Here is an 18355-nt window from a genome sequence, read left to right as displayed (position 1 = left end):
GCCGACTGCGGCAAAATACAAAATCATTAAAAATTACGTAGAACTGAACGTTACAATAAAGAATTGAAGTTGCGTACCCATTTTTCTCTATATTCATCAAGGCTTAGGCTGCCTTGATGGTGTGATGCAGTCGGCATCTGCAAACGCCGCTGCCGGCAAGAAAGGTGGGTCTCCAACCACCCGGGCTCCAACCACACGTCGACCATCCTCTCCCAGCACGGCATATGCGCACAACACCACCACGGAGGCACCTACATCATCAAGCGTGTGACGTATGAAAAAGAAAATAAGCCTAATTAATCATAAATAGTAAGCATCAACGTTCTTTACTTACCCTCATGAATTGATCCTTAGTCATGTTCATTGTTCTTGCCTCCTCTTTTCTAACCTTCGTATGATTGTATTGAGCGTTGAACTCTATGATGGCCTGGATGCGCGCCTCGTAATGCATGTCCCTCACGAGCTTCTTGGCGGCTACATCACATACGGCCTTCGCCTTGGCCTCGAACCCCTCCTGGCATCTATAGAAGTCCTGCATATACACGCGTAAACAGTTATTATTTCAAGAATGTCGAAAGTAGCTGATGTATTGAGAAATTTAGTACGAGGAGTACTTACCCACAGCTCGGCCTTGACCCGCTCCGCTATGTTGGGGAATCTTCTCTGTTGGGGAATCTTCTCTGTTGATTAAATATAGCAAACAGGTCAAAAAATAGTCCATCTTCTACCATGCAGTGCCAAATGCCATACATGTGGAGTGTAAAAAGTTTGGAGGGTGAAGGAGGGGAAAAAAAATTATGTTTGCCGAGTGTGTGAAAAGACACTCGGCAAACCCTATAGTTTGCCGAGTGTACCCCCTAGCACTCGGCAACCTATAGGGTTTGCCGAGTGTCCCATCAAGACACTCGGCAAAGACTATAGTTTGCCGAGTGTCCCATCATGACACTAACAGCCGTCACGGAGGGGCGCCACCGGCGGCACGGGGAAGTCACGTGGGCGTCATTTTGCCGAGTGTCAAAGTTTGCCGAGTGCCTGTTGGGTGTTTGCCGAGTGTTTTTTGGGTGGCACTCGGCAAACCGGTATTTCGCCGAGTGTTTTATTTTTGCCGTGTGTTTTTTATGTTACACTCGGCAAAACGGTGCTTCGCCGAGTGCCCGAAAAAAAGCACTCGGCGAAGTAATTACACTCGGCGAAGATAAGCTTTCCCGTAGTGGTTGTTTGCTGAAGTGTCAGTGGAGATATTTGAAGGTCGATCTTGGTAACCTGAAATTCTAATTATATTTTCTTTCTTTCTTGACATTGTTTTATTTAACTTATTTATATATACTGCAGATGGGTATCTTTCAAATTCCAGTTCATGAGCAAGATATATAGTTCGCTCTGAGTAGATGTTTGAACATTACATACCAAGTTATTATAAATTTATGTCTTTGCACCTACATACTTCATTCTAACGGCGTAATAGCGGCAGTGTGAACCTCATGACCTTCCTGTGTTCAAAATCATTTTTTAAAAGTTCATTCAATGGTATAAAAGTATCACGGATTGATCGGCGAGCTCTGCACCCACACTGGGCGGATAATAGGCGCGCCACAGTCTCTAGTGAAGGAGAAGGCGGAGTGCTAGCTCTAGCTCATGCCCACAGGGCCCCAGGACACGTCGAAGGCGCGAGGACTATCCCCACCCCCAGTGGGCGGAGCGAACAACCCGGCCGACAGCGCGTTCCGCCGAGGAAAAAGATGGCGCGCGCATATGCATGCTCTCTCTGGAGACAGGCAAGGCGCAGCCGCCGGAGTGGCCTACGAGTGGCGTGTGGCCGCCGGCAGCGCGGCTGCTGCACGTTGCGTGCAAGCCCGCGTGAAATGAGCCGTCATCAGAGAGCGCGCGCATGTGGCGGCATGTGGGCTCGAGTTTGCAGAACATGCGGCGTGTGCCCTTCTTCCCGCGCGCTCAAGCAAACACCTCTCGTGCTCTCTCTCCGATCCTCATCTCCCAGCTGCTGCAGATGCTGGCCCAACGTGCCCCTCGATCTCTTTACGTCGCTGCTCCCCTGTTCTCGCCTCCTGCTAGCTGTTCGCCATATCCACACAACTCTGCATCCAGATATCTGCACGCTAGCTACTTGCTCATCAATCTCCTAGTTTAGTTTAATCACCCGCGATTAGATTATGCCACCAACTCCGAGCGCGCGCACATGCCGCCATTGCCATCCAATCTGTATATAAGCAACAGCCCTTTGATCTCGCGCTGTCACGGCTGTCGTTGTGGTATTGTGCGTGATCCAGCAGCGAGCAGCCTACCACCACCGTACCGGCAGCCAGGCGCGCCGCCGGGTATATATATGGCAGCTCATGCTTGCTACGGCGGCGGCGTTGCCGGCGCTGCGCCGGCGGCGGCGGCTGCAAGGCGCCTGAAATTGGGAAGGCCGTCGAGGCCGTCGCTGATGAAGGCGAGAAAGCTGAGGAAGGGCGGCGGCAAATGCCGGCCAAGGTCGGCAGCGTCGAGGAGGAAGCGTGTCGAGGCGATCAGGCGGAAGATGGAGGCGCTGAGAAGGCTCGTGCCGGCCTGCGAAGGCGGCGACGGGGAGCGGGCAGATGATGGCCGGCTGGAGGAGCTCCTCCTGCACGCCGCCGGCTACATCCTACGCCTCCAGATGCAGGTTAGGGTCATGCAGGTCATGGTCCACGCGCTAAACAACCCGCCGGAGGATTGATCTATCCTGCTAGCTCTTCAGGGTCATGTGAATTCCTTTTCATTCTTTCTTCTTTTTCTTCTCGTTGGTGCTTGGGTGGCTGGCTTGGCTGGGTGCAAATCATTGGTTTCTTGAGTACTGAGTGGGATTGCCAATATTTGTTCGTATATACTGCAGATACGAAATGTGTCCATACTCATCCTGTGAGTGACTATATGATAGAGTATAGATCTACACATAGTTTTAGGACAGCAGCTGTATGTGAGATGGGGATTTCTTTGCCTGTATGTACGCAACTGTTTATGGGATCAAGATTGGAATTGAATTGTGGGAGGTCGTATATTCGTTTGCCAGATGACCTAATTTTTTAAATTATGAGCTACTTCCTCCGTTCTAAATTGTAGGTCATTTTAACTTTTCTAAGTGTATAGATAGATATAGTGTATCTCTAGATGTATAATAATATCTATGAACCTAGAAAATCCAAAACGACCTACAATTTGGAATGGAGGGAGCACTGTAACTCTGAAAAAATTCATCTAGATCCAATGTAAATGTTCTCGGTTGTTGCAGGCAAAGCTTGGAACACAAAGGTATACCTCCTCTTCCAATCAATTGAACAATGTTTGTTAGTGAGAATTTTACTTTAACCAATCAAAAGATTTGTACCACTACAAGTGCTAATTTGTGTAAAAGGTACTATACAAGAACTCAAGAAGAGGCAACAAGTTAAATTTGCCCTGATGAGCGGAGTCATAGTTTCATATGACTCTACCACACTTTGATAGAAACTGTATATCCACTCTAGCTGCCGTGTTAAAAATGGACTTGCATTGAATTATTGATTGGCATATGTATAGCCCCTCCACTGGATGACAGCACATTACATGCCATCGATCATTGAGCAAATTGCATGCATCATTTGAGCAGTGACGCCGTGACGGATTGGGGGCTTGGGCTGAAACGGAGGAAGCAGAAAGCACAGCAGCTTATGAAAAGCATATGCGGTTATTTTCAAGCCTAAGCCAAAAATATAAAGGTAAATAAATCATAAAGGGCAGGAGCCATATGCATGGGCCAGGTTGGCCTAGATCAAGCTCTGCTGGCTGTTCCTCATGACCCAAAAGCCCAAAGGTCCTTCTTTGGGGGCCGGCAAGAGAACCAACAGTATGCTGGGCCATTGCGTAAACGCTTCCACCGTGGCACTAAGGTCCAGGCCCAGCAGGGTCGGCCTTGACGCGGGATATAAATTTTGCATCAGGCCCACTCAGAAGAAGCACGGGGTGGTGCTTGCCACTTGCCCACTACTCCTGGTAATAAAACCTATAAAGAGGGGACTTTATATTATGGTTTAACATTTTACATTTATTTAAAGAAAAGCCGATTAACCGTGCACGTAGTTACTACCAATATTATTTTATAAAAAATCTCAGACCTGCTTAGTTTACAGAGGGAGCGATTACAATAATCCTTCTCAAATCAGACGAAACGAGCTCCTTGTCTGTTGTCTCCCACATAAAAAAAAATGTATTCTTGGAGGGCAACACGTGACGTGAGACGTGACCACCGCGGGGGAACGGGGAATCTGCTGCGGGCGCGCGCCTGTGGCCCCCCGCCGTTCCGTCCTCTTTCTCGCCGATGGACCCGGAGCGGAACGTGGCCTTCGTGGAGGGCGTAAATGCAAATTCACGGCCAACAATTGAATGCTTCCAAACCCTAGTGCGCTCTACTGGGACAGCGGCTTTTAGATCCTGCACGCAACACCGCCGCTTGGTGAGTAATTCTGCGCGGTTCACTGGGTCAAATTAGTGATTAAAAGCGCATCACTAGTACGCGAACTGATTAATTATTAGTGTATATAAGCTACACTAATCCTCGATTTGGCCGAAAAGGCAAATTTTGCAACTGCAAGCGTTTGCACGGTCCACCCATTCTTGATTCTTCTAGAATGAACACTCGCTGGGCTTCACCATGGCTTGTGCTATGTCTAAAAATAATTACGCTAGAAATTTGAAGTACAAGTTCAATACGGTTGGCTAAATGTCAAAAATGGATCCATAAATATGTCCAAAAATATGTTGAAATGAGATAATAAAACGTATGTAAAACTTGAACCAACATGATCTTACCTTTTGTAGGTATGATCTTAGATATCCGCATAGGTAGTACTGTGGAAGCCATGCTCATAATTATTCGTTATGGGAGTTACTCTTACACTAACAAAAGTACATTGCACTAAAGCAAGTATTTTAAAAGTGACATTTTTATTTTTTTTCCCTTTACTACGTATGTTGTATTTTTTACTTTTCTTTATAAAAAGATATAAATTTCTGTACGGAGACTAAGGATAAAGCTCTCTTATGTGTAACCGACAGGGAGTTATATATTGCCAATAATGAGATGAGATGCAAAGAAATTGATTAGTAGAACGCAAAAAAACCAAAACTGCTGGGTAATAAAGGACTCTACGTTACCAATCTCTATGGGTTGCTATTGTTGTACTTGGGTTGACCCTATTGCTATCGCTTACCAAAGTGACCGAATATCTATATTAGCTTGCGCTGCAGCCGAGTGGCTAGATTGTGTGCTTGTGTAGCTGCAGCTAGCGCAAATAATCTAGCCCCTATAGTTACCTGCCTAGACTTTTTCTAGTCAAAATTACTCTACCGTATGTATATTTATGCGTGCAAGAATAGTATTTGTTTTTTAGTTAGCTATAGAGACTAATGGAAATAAAATTAAGACGTAAACTTTTTTTCGAATCATACAGACGCTAACGCTCACATACACGCATGCGCACTTGTTCCTACGAACACACGTATGCACCCCTACCCCTATGAGCACCTCCGAAAGATCGAGCCGGCAAATCCTCGAGATTAACAAAGTCACCACTGACGCCTCGTTGTCGACGAGCTCGTCGCCTACCACTGAAAGTATAGTGCCGGTTAAATCCTGGAATAAATCCAAGATAATGCGAGCACCAGTGCTGAGTCGAGGACTCGAACTCTGGTGGGCAAGTTCGACCACAATGAATTTTACCAGCTGAGCTACACTTAGTTCGAATTGAGATGTAAACTTAGTTTTAGCATAATCTCAAATTTTATGAAACATAATACCGATGAAAGCACTCATATGCACAAACATCCGCACTCAACCCTAAATGCATGCACCAAACACCTTATCCCTACGAGCATCTGGAGACACTTAATTTCAAGCATAATCTCAATTTATATGATAAGCATGTGAGATTAGATTTTTTTTCTTTATTTTTCCTGACACACGCGAGAACACATCAGACCTAAAATGTTCCATTCGACCATTTCGGGCCATTCTAGCACAAACTCAAAAAAAAATCATTTAAAAACATGTTTGAATATATGCAATTGTAGTTTTAGAAGTAATAGACATGCAAAGCTATGGTTTAGAAAAGAATGGTTTGGAATAGAAATTTTGAGACCAAAATACTACAGTTTTTAGCAACACATTTTCTTCAAAACTACAAGGTTTATTCCATTAAAACATCTCATTTTCAAAACCAAAATATTTTACAAAAGTATGGTATTTTTTAAACTCTAAAATAATATACATTCATAGTTTATAGCAAATAAAAAGATTTCAAATCTAAAAGAAATAAAAACCTCGTACCAATAAATATTACAATCTTTTGAGAATCATAATATATCCATGTCCTTTTATTGCCACATGATATAATATATATTTCCTAAAATATATATTTAGAATACTATACTTTACAAAAAAAATTATAGACTACAGTTGTATATATAAAAAAATTGGTGGGGAAAGTAATTTCCAGAGAACTAAATTGTATAAAAAAGAACATTGTTTGTGATAGGGAGGAGACAGAGTACAAGTATAACTGTAAGTTGGCAGGCCCACATACGGAATACATCAGGACCGCAAATATACTGCTGTATTTTTTTTACCCAGGATAGAAAAAAAAAGAGAATCTTTCTCACGCTGACATCAGCCCTAGCCGTTCTCCCGACCCGTCCAGACTCCGCACCCTGCACGAACAAAGCACCTGCACGAACAAAGCCCCCGCAGCCGTCCGATCGTACGCCACGTCACCGATCCGCGTGCCTGTTCTTGTCTCGAACGGCCAAGATCTTCTGGAGCCCATCAGCCCAAACCCAGCCCTCCCCCGCCCCCTGTTCGTCCCCGCCCGCTTACAAATTCGCCAAAATTTGCCCCAAATTTTCCACCACCACAACACCAACCCAAACAAATCCGATTTCGCCGCAAGAATTCCTGTGCTTCGATATGAAGCCGGAGGTGGAGGTGGAGGCGGACGAACGGGCGGCCGAGATGGCCCGCAAGAAGGCGGCGGCGGCCAAGAAGGCTGCGGAGGTGGTTGATGTGGAGGAGGTGGTGGACGGCGAGGAGGAGGAGAAGGAGGAGGTTGAGGGGGAAGACGGGGAGGAGGCAGTAGATGGGGAGGAAGACGGTGACGAGGAGGACGAGGGAGAGGGCGAGGAGGAGGATGACGAAGAGGAGATAGACGGGGAGGAGAAGGAGGCGGCGGGCGTCGTGGAGATCTCCGACGAGGATGACGACGACGACGACGCCGGGGAGGCGGAGGGTGGCGACGACGACGACGATGACGATGACGACGACGACGACGACGACGACGAGGTCGATGGTGAAGACGAGCAGGAGGTATAATTCCCTTCTTGATTTCGTAAAATTTTCATCTTTACTGTCTTAAATTATTGTTAATATGTTAGTCTCGTTTCATGCTGATAGATCTGTGCGCTGTTGCTTCGGTATGCATTTTTTTTGGTTGTTGATTCGTTGCTGCTATTGATTCCGCAAAAAAAAAAACCTCAGATCCATCTTGCTCTGTTCATGAAAGAACAGATTTTGTAGCGTTTTCCTCCCAAATAAGATTTTGTAGCGTTTTTTTGCCTGATTTGTTTCATGAGCAATTGAGCATGTAGCTGAGGCTAATCTTTCAAAATTTTGTTTGAGGATCTGGCTCGAGCAGTTTGTTCAGGGTTTCAAGCTTGGAATTTTGACTCTGAATATCTGGGCTGCGGGAGATCTAACTATATGGAGACGTTTAACCAAGTAGCCTTATAGATATGTGGTTTGCTTAACCATGTGGAACTGGAAATTATTTACTAGGATTATCTTTGGGGATCTGTGGTTTGCTTAACTATGTGGAACTGGAAATTATTTGCTAGGGTTATCTTTGGGCTCAACCTTGTGCTTTTGGAGATGATGAATTTTATCAGAGGCTGTTTCTGAGGTGAGCCAAGAGCTCTCCGAGTGCTGCAAAAGAACTGATTTGCCGTTCTGATCAAAAGCACTATTTGCCTAATACTAGCATAACTATGAGTCCATTACATCTATGTGATTGGAAATTATCATTAATATTTTCTTGTGGCTTCTGCTGTGCTTTTGGACATGATGTTATCTATCAGAGGCTGTTTCTGAGGATGAGCCATAGCTTCTCCCAGTGCTGCAAAAAAAAACTGATTTGCCGTTCTGATCAAAAAGCACTTGCTCTGTTTTCCCCTTTTTAAAAACAAAGCTTTGTTTCAAGTGGCCTAATTCCTGGTCAAATGGAAAAAATTTGTTGCTATCCAGTGCTTTAGAATATGTGCTCAAAGAGTGTGAGAGCATCTTATCCTCCATGCTCTTGTGGAGAAATGACGAGAACATATTCCAGAGGTTGTTTCTGAGGGTGATAAATGTTATCTACCTCTTGATTATACCTTGCACGTCAGTCTGATCCCAACTCTGTAGATCTGAGCCTAATATACATATGTGCACATCTTTTGTTGAATCTAGACATGTTTCTTAAGTTTTCTGGCTGCTTTCTTCAAAAAAAAAGTTTTCTGGTTGCTTTTTCCTTGAGGTTTGATGTGGGCTAAACTTACTTTATATTGTGCTGTATTTGGGAAGTGATGAACAATTCATTTTTATTTCAGATATCCTTCTATGGATTTATGTATATGATGAAAAATTGCACGTCAGTCTGATCCCATACTCTTTAGATCTGAGCTTAATATACATATGCGCGCATCTTTTGTTGAATCTAGACATATTAAGTTTTCTGGTTGGTTTTTCCTTGGGAAGTTCGATGTGGGCCAAACTTATACTATGCTGCTTTTGGGAAATGATGAACAATTCATTTCAGATATCCTTTTATGGATTTATGTATGTGATGAAAAATTGCACGTCAGTCTGATCCCTTAACTTATTTGACAATAAGGATTTTGATTGGACTATATCTTTAAAACTTCACAAAAAAATCTTTAAAAAAGATGAAGCTGCTTGCTTTCATGTCCTTGTGAGATCTGGACTATGGGGCTCACACTGGTTGAAATTTTTGCAGGAGGAACTGGGAACTGAGTATCTGGTCCAGCCCCTTGGTCGAGCTGAAGATGAAGAGCACTCTAGTGACTTCGAGCCAGAAGAAAACGGTGAAGCTGCCGAGGATGAGATTGACGAAGAAGATGATGCCGATGACGTTGAGGATTCTGTGAAGGCACAGTCCTCTGCGAAGAGGAAGAGATCAGGTGACGACGAAGATGATGGAGATGACGATGGTGACGATGATGATGATGGGAGGCCACCATCGAAGCGATAGTCAGCACGGCCCATGCTGTGGTTGTGGGTCGTTGGTAAATGGTTGTAGCATTAGGACATCTGTGGGTAGGTCTTGTAGCAGCTGAAACAAGAGTCCAGTGTTCATCGTGGTAGTTGGTGTATACCGCTGATGTTGGTTAACAGCCTCCAGAACTTCATGTATGAGGGGAAAGCATGAGGCTTGGTTTTATGCTTGTGTAGCTTCTAATTCAAGTCTGTAGATCCTTTGTTCTGCATCTTGTCATGATTAAAGTTTCTCTTTTACTGGAAATCTCTTGTTGTTTTCAGCTCATGAGTGCATCTCGTGCCTTAACATAGAGAGAGATGATCTGACGTCTAAACGTAGAGAGATCTGATGATTTCAGATGGTGATTATGCATTGCTAAATATTAACTTAATCAGGATTGATTTTGCAGTTGCAAATGCTCACATCAATCTGACCTCAAAATTATCTCAACTGGCGTGCTTTTGCTGGATCGAACAAAAATGACATTTCTCAAAATCTCTCTTGGGCATCCAGTTTACACGCTTGTGCATTGATTTGCTCGGCTGCTGCTGCACCTCCATATTTTATTCCTTTTAGACCAGCGTTCGCTGCTGCTTGGAGAGAGAGAAGTTTATCCTCACATTATCATGGGCCAATGTAAGGGCAACCATGTGTTAAAGTTTAACACATGTCACATCGGATGTTTGATGCTAATTAGGAGTATTAAATATAGGCTAATTACAAAACTAATTGCACAGATGGAGTGTAATTCACGAGACAAACCTATTAAGCCTAATTAGTCCATGATTTGACAATGTGGTGCTACAGTAACCAATTGCTAATGATGGATTAATTAGGCTTAATAGATTCGTCTCGCGAATTAGCACAGGGTTCTGCAATTAGTTTTATAATTAGCTCATGTTTAGTTCTTCTAATTAGCATCGAACATCCGATGTGACACTGTTAAAGTTTAACACCTCGTATCCAAACACCCCTAAGTCAACAGAAGAGCACTTCTCCGAAAAGTGAAGTACTTTCTAGCTAGTTTCGCTGAGATAGCTGCAAATAAAGATCAACGCAGATATTGGCTAGGTTTCATTGGCTTGGCTCACAATATTTGCCCCCACGGTAACGTACTTGCATGATGCTAGTGTCAATTGTCAAACTACCTCAAGGCTCAAGACTGCTGCTGTTCTCTAGCTGGCTTATGCAAATGTGCAATGGTATTTTTTGGTCTTTTCTCCATCTTTAGTTCACAGAGCCGTATTGGACTCCACTCACTAGGGCATTTCTGATGGCCACATTTGGACACATTAGTGTTTAAGCGTTATGAGTAGAGTCCAAATGTGTCCAATGCATTTCTGTTGCTTTTTTTTTCCAAAAAAAAAACCGAACCTTGTCCATCCAAAATATTGGGAGAAACACTAGAACATTGGCTTTTGTTGATGGCCTTTTTTATTAGAATTTATTTTCTTGTTTTATCTATGATATGATCTTTTCTAAAGAAGGAATCGAAGTTAATCAGTATGTGTCTAGAAGCCATTGTTTTTTCTTCTTAATTAAATGCTTGCCCAATTCTTGACAAAACTCATTGTTTTTTCCTTATGTATTTCTCTTCAATTTAAAATTCGCATACCTTGCACTGTCATTTAACTGAACTTCAATCTTCAGGCCCTGCTTGCTCATCTGTCGGCTACATAGCAGCAGGCACCTCTCCTTGTTAATGCAATGGAACAGGTTTAGACTTAAAAAAAATCGTGGAATAAAGGTCAGCCAGTCTCACTCATTCTTCTTCTACACGAATGCTATATTACCTCCACAAGTCCCATCAGTAATGCTGCTACTAATAAAATTAAACCTATAACAGTTGCATCTCCATGCATGTTTTTATGAACTTTCTTGCTGCCTGTTCTGTTTTCGACGAGAATGAAAATTCATTGATTTACTCACCTAAGTTGTTTCTTATTGCCGTATAAGCATGTAGTTCAATTTCCATGCTTGTGGTTCCTCGAGAAATGTAAGCGTGTACCAAACCAGGTGATGGTCCTTTTCTTAGAAATTTCCATGCTTGTGGTTCCTCAAGAATCTGCACCGTGCAAAGAAAGCAACAATTTTTCTGAAGCTTGATATCAAAAAGGCTTTTGACAACGTCAGGTGAGATTACTTGATGGAGGTTTTGCATCAAATGGGTTTTGGGCCTAGATGGAGGGAATGGATTACAATCTTACTGTCCACTACAACCACCTGTCCACTACAACCACCTCAGTACTTCTCAATGGAGCAAGAGGGAAATGGTTTAGGCATAGAATTAGGCTACATTAGGGGGATCCTCTCAGCCCCGTTCTCTTCCTTCTAGCCATGGAACCACTGCACAGAATGTTTCAGGTTGCAGAAACACAAGGGCACCTAACCCCAATTCAACACAAATCAACCAGGGCAAGGCTCAGCTTGTATGTCGACGATGTGCCCATTTTCCTAAAGGCAGACAATGAGGAAATGAAAGTAATTAGTGATATCCTTGATGACTTTGGGCTGGCTTCTCATCACCAACAGAACTAAAAGTGTAATTTACCCCATCCAATGCAATGGCCTCAATTTGGAAGAAGTGGTGCAGAACTTCCAGTGCCTGGTGAAATCCTTCCCATGCACATATTTAGGATTGCCTTTACACACAAGGGCCCTAAGACGAGTAGATGTACAACCATTGATCGATAAAGTTGTCTCCAGGTTACCAACTTGGAAAGGTAGGCTACTCAATAAAGCAGGCAAGCTAACTTTGGTAAACACAGTCCTCTCAGCAATCCCAACATACTTCCTCACTGTGTTTGCTCCAAAGAAATGGACAATCAAGCAAATTGATAAAATTAGGAGGAACTTCCTCTGGAAAGGAGCAGATGAAGCCAATGGAGGACATTGCCTTGTCAGATGGATCAATGTGATGAAGCCAAAGAAACTAGGAGGATTGGGCCCCTTGAATCTAGAGTTTTTTAGCTGAGCACTGAGGCTAAGGTGGGTATGGTACCAGTGGCGAGAACCGGACAGAACTTCAGCTACAGGCGATGCACCGGTTAATGAAGTTGATCTGCAAATCTTCAGAGTCAGCACAGTAGTTACAATTGGCAATGGCCACACAGCGCAGTTTTGGAATTCCTCCTGGTTGGATGGCAAGGCTCCAAGAGACATCGCCCCAACTGTCTACAATCTTGCATGGAGAAAGCATAAGACAGTCCATGAGGAGATCACTGAGCAGAAATGGACTAGAGGGCTCTGGAGAATGAATTCAGTTACAGAAATGGCAGAGTTTCTAGTTCAGAACATAACTCTAAATGATCAGCCTGATGCAATTGCCTGGAGATGCTCTGCAAACGGAGAGTATAGTGTCAAGACAGCGTATCTAGCTCAGTTCAGAGGATCCTATTGCACATTCCAACCGGCAGCTATCTGGAGGGTGCAAACTAAGGGCAAACACAGGTTTTCGCTTGGCTACTGCTGCAAAACAGGATCTTAACCGCTGACAGGCTTCTTGCACAAAACTGGCCATGCAACCCTGTCTGCCCTCTCTGCCAGGTGGAGCCTGAAACTGCTACACATCTATGTCTCCAATGTCCATTCGCGTTGCAAGTTTGGCAGAAGGTCAGTGACTGGGCAATTGATATGGTTACTGTGCCATTGGCCGGTTCAGAGCTTCAGACATGGTGGTGTTCATCCATCAGTGCGGCCACGAAGGAAAAGAGATGAGCAACAACAGTGTTTCTCATTTACACGGCATGGAATCTATGGAAAGAGTGTAATAGGAGGATTTTCGGTGGAATTCAGTGCTCTGAGTTCCAAGTTTTCTTCTTCATCAAAGAAGAAATTCGACTTGACAGAAGGCCTGTGGCACGCTGAGTATCGCCTAGGAGCAGCATAGTGCATCTTAGAGCTATGAGATCGGAGTTTATATTTCATCATGTAATCTTATTTATGTAAACGGTTCACTCATCTCTCTCCTTATATGATGTGGCAGTGCTCCTGCCCCTTTACGTTTAAAAAAAAGGCTTAGAATTCACTTCTCTTGCATTTAATCTGGGAAAAAAAAATCTGAGGCAATGTTTGTCCATGGACTGGTGTTTGCTACCAAATATTTTCGTGGTCCTTTGAGAAAGTGAAGCTCAACTTCACTGCTTCTAAGAGCAGCTCCAGTGTGCAAAATAATCGAACCGGGGTGGCAAAAAGACCGCATAGAACACACAGTGAAGGTCGAATCGTGTTTGTCAGAGCAGAAATCGACTACGGGATAGCATTCGAACTCAGCGAATAAAATAGAATATCTAGCACATGGGCAGCGGCGGACTTATCCTTCAGTTTGTGCAAGCAAGGACGGTGGCAGGGGATTTATATTTCTTTTACGCAAAGCGGGTCCCACGAACCAAAGTTTCAATCGACGTCTACACTGCGAGGACGGAACCAAAGTTCCATTCAGACTTCGGTGGACAATAGCAGTCGACGCAGCGCTGGAGCTGCTCTAAAAGAACTCGATCTCAGGGGGAGACGCCCATGGGCTTTGTCTTAAGAAGGGGTAAGCACCAGGCTTCGAACGTGGACTGGCAATGGGGTTTCACGACCCTCCGAGTTCACTGCTCTAACCAGTATAACTCATGAGTTCACTGCTTCAGAAAGTTGCCAGTAGATTGTTACTCTTTTTTTTTATATCACTAGAGTCCAGTCTGCTATTCTTGGAGTTACCTATTGGCGTTGGCTTTTCATACACAAAACCTCTGAACTAGAAAACATCGATGATCTCTTTGTCAGTATTGATCTTTTCATTCTCATGATCTTTACTGAACAAAGTATCACGTTTGAGATGTTCTTGCTTGTTAACTGAAATTCTAAATGATGCAGCCGAGGACACCTAAACCTTATTAGAAAATTTGTTGAATAGGTTCCCTCAGTACAAGAACGATGACTTCTACATCGCAGGAGAGAGCTATGCAAGTAAGAGGGCAGGCAGCTCCCTTTCACCCAACACATATATTTTGCAATGAATAATCCCACAATGGAATAATATCGTCTCTTTTGCCCTTTTTTTAGTGATCAGTAGCGTCAGCATGCAAATTCGGAATAAATCCTATCTTTCCACTGTCCACTATTCTCTAGTCAAAAGGCATTAGCCCAAAAGATATGCAGTTCCTTTTCTCTGCAGTCTTTGGTCGCCACAACAGAAGGATAATGCTACTGTCTTTGTTAGGTCCTGAACCAAATTCATGGGGTTATTGGAATTTCGAATAATTCCTTTTCGTTTGATGGTGAAAAAGCAAAACATAATCAATCAAAGTGAGGGTCAAAGAGTAGAAACCATCTCGTTACGAGAAGAGTGTGAAAAGTATTAATTTTGAAGTATTGTACTTACCCCCTACTGGCCACACACAAAAACACCATGCGAGTCTATGCGGCGAACCACAGCAGTCAATGCGTGGAACACGTGTAATACAATATTTATAATTAATATACTGACCGACTATGACACATATTGTGATTAAGGTACTGATCAACTATGATGCAACAGTTGAGCATTATCCTCCTCAGCTTGCTGAAGTGGTTATATGTATGACCTTTAAAGGACTTATTGCAGGAGAGAAACCATATCTTTTTATTATTTGCAATTTAGAAAAGAAAAAAGCTAAATATATTCATTTAAGATCAATTTTAGAATGGTTGGAAAAAAAATGAGAGCTATCCATACTGAGAAATCTAACTGTGGATACAAAGGAGAGTTCATTTAAAATTGTTGGGGACCGCCCCACAACACACCCTGAACGGCGCTAGCGGGGACCTTTTCCTCTGGACCGATTCTAACCTCATCACTTTCCCCCTCCTTACAAAGTTAACAAATGACCGAAGTTAGCTATCACGAAGGTGTCCACTTTGTTATTTTGCATGAAAAGACTCGCGAAGTTAAACCCCCCGCGGAGCTCCCAGCGTTTCGGCTTCGTGAAGACTCCATGATCAGAAGTCGAAGTCAACTGGCTTCGACCAAAGAAGGTGGAAAGTCTACTGAAGGCTGCTTGGTCTCAACGAAGCTTACAAATGAAGAAGAAGACAGTCAAGGTGACCCCGGAACCACTTTATAGCAGGACGGCTCTGTAATAGGAGTCTAGTATGAGGTTGGATATGTAATTTTACCGTGACAGCGACGTCTTGGATGAGAACTAAGTTACTGTCTTGTACGGAATATTCTTAGGATGTAGTGGTTGGGTATGGGTATAACGGGGATGCGAAAATGTAACTTTATGACTCTATAAAGGGAGGCGAACCGTCCCCCCTAAGGACACGAATCATTGGTAGGACAGCCACTGTAACGTTTGTTTGAACTACCGTCATCTTCGTTCGTCATAATTTTCTTACTGTTGTTTGGGTGTTCCCCAACATTTGGCGCCCACCGTGGTTTAACTCGTTAAACAGCCCACGATGCCACCACAACGCAAAAAGAGACCCGCAGCTCAGAGGGAAGACAACACAGAAGAAGCCAACCAGCTCACGACCCCCGAAGCCACACATCAAGTCCTCCCCGACAAGGCAGAGCGTCTTGCAAGAGTCGAGCAAGTCCTGAGAGCCAAGGCAATGAGCAACCAGCCCGCAAACGAAGTCACCACCAAAACCACCAACCTGTGGCAAACGAAGCTGCCAACCGCATTGATGCCCACCAGCCCGCAACACCCGAAGCTACTGGCCCATCCAGCCTGGACAATGAACTAGATTCAGTTCTCCGAGAGATAGAAGAGGTCAAAAGAAAAAAAAGGAACAGTTGGCACAACAAGTGCAACACCAGAGAGAGGCTGCGGCCAGGCTATCAAAGTTGAATGAAGCCAGGCGGCAACTAGAAGCACTACAGAAAGAAGTCGCAGAGCTCGAAAGGCTGCTCGAGAATGCAAACCAGGCCGCAACCTATTTTTATCAAAGTCCCACTGTCGATCAAGCATAGCTTCAACCCAGCCTCAACTTCGGCCAAGGCACCCAGCGCCACTCACCGGGGGTGTCCCTTGTGGTCGACACAACTTCACCGCTCTCAATAGGGCTACAAACTCCACCATGGCCAACAACTTACAAACCAACCACCTTGCCCAAATTCAACAGGCGCACCGACCCACGGCAATTCTTAATGAGTTACGAAGCCGTAGTAGCTTCGGCCGGAGGGGATGATGTCGTCCTCGCCAAATCCTTCATAATTGCCTACGAGGGCGCGATGCTAAATTGGTATTCGCTGCTCCCTCCACACACGGTGATCAGCTGGCACGATCTCAAGACAAAGGTCACCCAAAATTTCCAGGGTTTCCACCACCCCCACACGGCCCAGGCAGACCTCTTTCAGTGCAAGCAAAAGGACAAGGAACCACTTGCAGAATATGTAAGAAGATATGTTCAACTTCGTTCTCAAGCACCGCACATTGAGGAATCTATAGCAATATCCGCTTGCATCGCGGGCTTAACCCCCGGCCCAACAGCGTCAAAACTGTCAAGGAAGGAGCCTAAAACCATGACTGCCCTCTTCAGCAAACTTGATGAATACATCAGGTCCGACGAGGACCACCGCAGAAGAGTGGCGGAATGCAACAAAGAGAGACAAACAAACCAAAACCGAAGCTGGCAACCTTCGCCGTACAACAAGCCCCAAAACCCAAACCAAAACCAAAACCGTATCATGAACATCGAGGGAAGCCAAAACTAAAGCCAGAGCCAAAATCAAAACAACAACACCCAAAGAGGGGGCCACTCTGCCAGAGGACGAGGTCAAGGCAGACAACCAAAGTCATTTTACTATGTCAACCATGGCCATCAGAATCACCACAACACAGAGTGGTGCCCCAAAAAGAAGGAAGACGAGAGAAAAGCTGCGGAAGAAGCTGCGAAGGCAGCCGCGTAGACGCCCAAAACAATCCACCACACAGCTTTTTACCCACACCCAACCTTCTACCACAATCAACCCAGCTTCGCCAACTTCCCGCAACCGATGAATTGGCCTCTTCCCACACACATACAGCCCTACCACCAAGCAATTCCACACCACCCCAATCCCAACCCGCCTCAGAAGCCCCAAGAAACTCTACCTCCACCCCCAAGCATGCCAGCCATAATGCCCAAGCCAAAATTCCTTGCCCACCTTCGGGATGATAATGCCAATCACCGGGGGCTCCTCGCTAGAGTTTAAAAGCAAGAGGCAAAGATGGAACTACTTCAGAGAGGTCAACGTGATCATTCCCGACGGACCTCCAGCAAAGCCAGAATGGGCGCACATGCCCATAACCTTCACCGGAGAAGATTTCAACCTTAAGACAACCTCACATAATGATGCGATGGTCATCAAAGCACTGATAGCAGGCTGGACAGTGGGGAAAGTCCTGGTAGACACAGGCAGCTCTGCGGACATTCTCTTCGCAAATGCATTCAGAGAAATGAATATTGACATGAACACACTCGACCCAGCTGATGTCCTGCTCCTCGACTTCGGCGGAAAGCCAGTGAAGGCCTTGGGAAAAATCGCCCTCCCAGTTTCGTTCGGGGACCGTGATAATGCGAGGACAGAACACATCACCTTCGACGTAGTGGAAATGCATTATCCCTACAACGCAATACTCGGCCGTGGCTTCATCACCAAAATGGATGCAACAATCAGGAAGTTGTACCTGTGCATGAAAGTACCCGCCCTCAAAGGGGTCATAACGGTGTACGGTGATCAGCAAATGGCAAGGAACATAGAAAAAGGGGTAGCCCCGGGCCAAAAGAACGTCCACCATCTAGCCTCGTCAAACGAAGCCGAAAGCCTAGCAAAGCAAAAGGCCCACGACGAGCCTAAGAGAGATAAAGAGAAGGTAAAAATCAGTGCGGACGGTGAAACAAAGCGGGTACTCCTAGATGGGTACATCACAGACAGATTCGTAACAATTGGGGCGAATCTCAACCCAGATGAAGAGCGTGACCTCGTCGAATGCCTCAACAAGAATAAAGACATCTTCGCTTGGTTCGCAAGTGATCTAAAGGGAGTGGATAGGGAAATCATTGAGCACAGCCTCGACATCAAGCAATGA

At 44.7% G+C, this 18355-nt stretch overlaps 1 protein-coding gene and 5 non-coding genes across 6 annotated transcripts; all 6 read left to right on the top strand.

The window, feature by feature from the left end:
• The first annotated feature begins 6898 nt into the window (after window positions 1–6898).
• LOC117857910 (uncharacterized) lies at window positions 6899–9578 on the top strand. Its single transcript, XM_034740818.2, has 2 exons — window positions 6899–7369; window positions 9054–9578. The coding sequence occupies exons 1-2, from the start codon at window positions 6974–6976 to the stop codon at window positions 9306–9308; spliced, it is 651 nt and encodes a 216-aa protein (XP_034596709.1). The 5' UTR covers window positions 6899–6973; the 3' UTR covers window positions 9309–9578.
• LOC117859417 (small nucleolar RNA Z119) lies at window positions 7923–8019 on the top strand. The gene has a single exon (XR_004641208.1). It is a non-coding gene; the product is annotated as a small nucleolar RNA Z119 (small nucleolar RNA).
• LOC117859359 (small nucleolar RNA Z119) lies at window positions 8112–8211 on the top strand. Its single transcript, XR_004641158.1, has one exon. It is a non-coding gene; the product is annotated as a small nucleolar RNA Z119 (small nucleolar RNA).
• Window positions 8357–8454, top strand: LOC117859411 (small nucleolar RNA Z122). The gene has a single exon (XR_004641202.1). It is a non-coding gene; the product is annotated as a small nucleolar RNA Z122 (small nucleolar RNA).
• On the top strand, window positions 8612–8704 carry LOC117859409 (small nucleolar RNA Z122). The gene has a single exon (XR_004641200.1). It is a non-coding gene; the product is annotated as a small nucleolar RNA Z122 (small nucleolar RNA).
• LOC117859410 (small nucleolar RNA Z122) lies at window positions 8827–8913 on the top strand. Its single transcript, XR_004641201.1, has one exon. It is a non-coding gene; the product is annotated as a small nucleolar RNA Z122 (small nucleolar RNA).
• Window positions 9579–18355: the final 8777 nt, after the last annotated feature.

Source organism: Setaria viridis, chromosome 5, assembly GCF_005286985.2.
Source record: "Setaria viridis chromosome 5, Setaria_viridis_v4.0, whole genome shotgun sequence".
Taxonomy (NCBI): domain Eukaryota; kingdom Viridiplantae; phylum Streptophyta; class Magnoliopsida; order Poales; family Poaceae; genus Setaria; species Setaria viridis.
Note: the sequence above shows the minus strand (reverse complement) of the source record. Positions and strands in the feature narration are given on the sequence as shown.

Bases quoted from the DNA above. Each gene is read 5' to 3' on its own strand.
- LOC117857910 (XM_034740818.2), top strand. From the start codon at position 6,974: ATGAAGCCGGAGGTGGAGGTGGAGGCGGACGAACGGGCGGCCGAGATG. The intron at 7,370-9,053 runs GTATAATTCCCT...AAATTTTTGCAG, and splicing joins ATGGTGAAGACGAGCAGGAG to GAGGAACTGGGAACTGAGTA.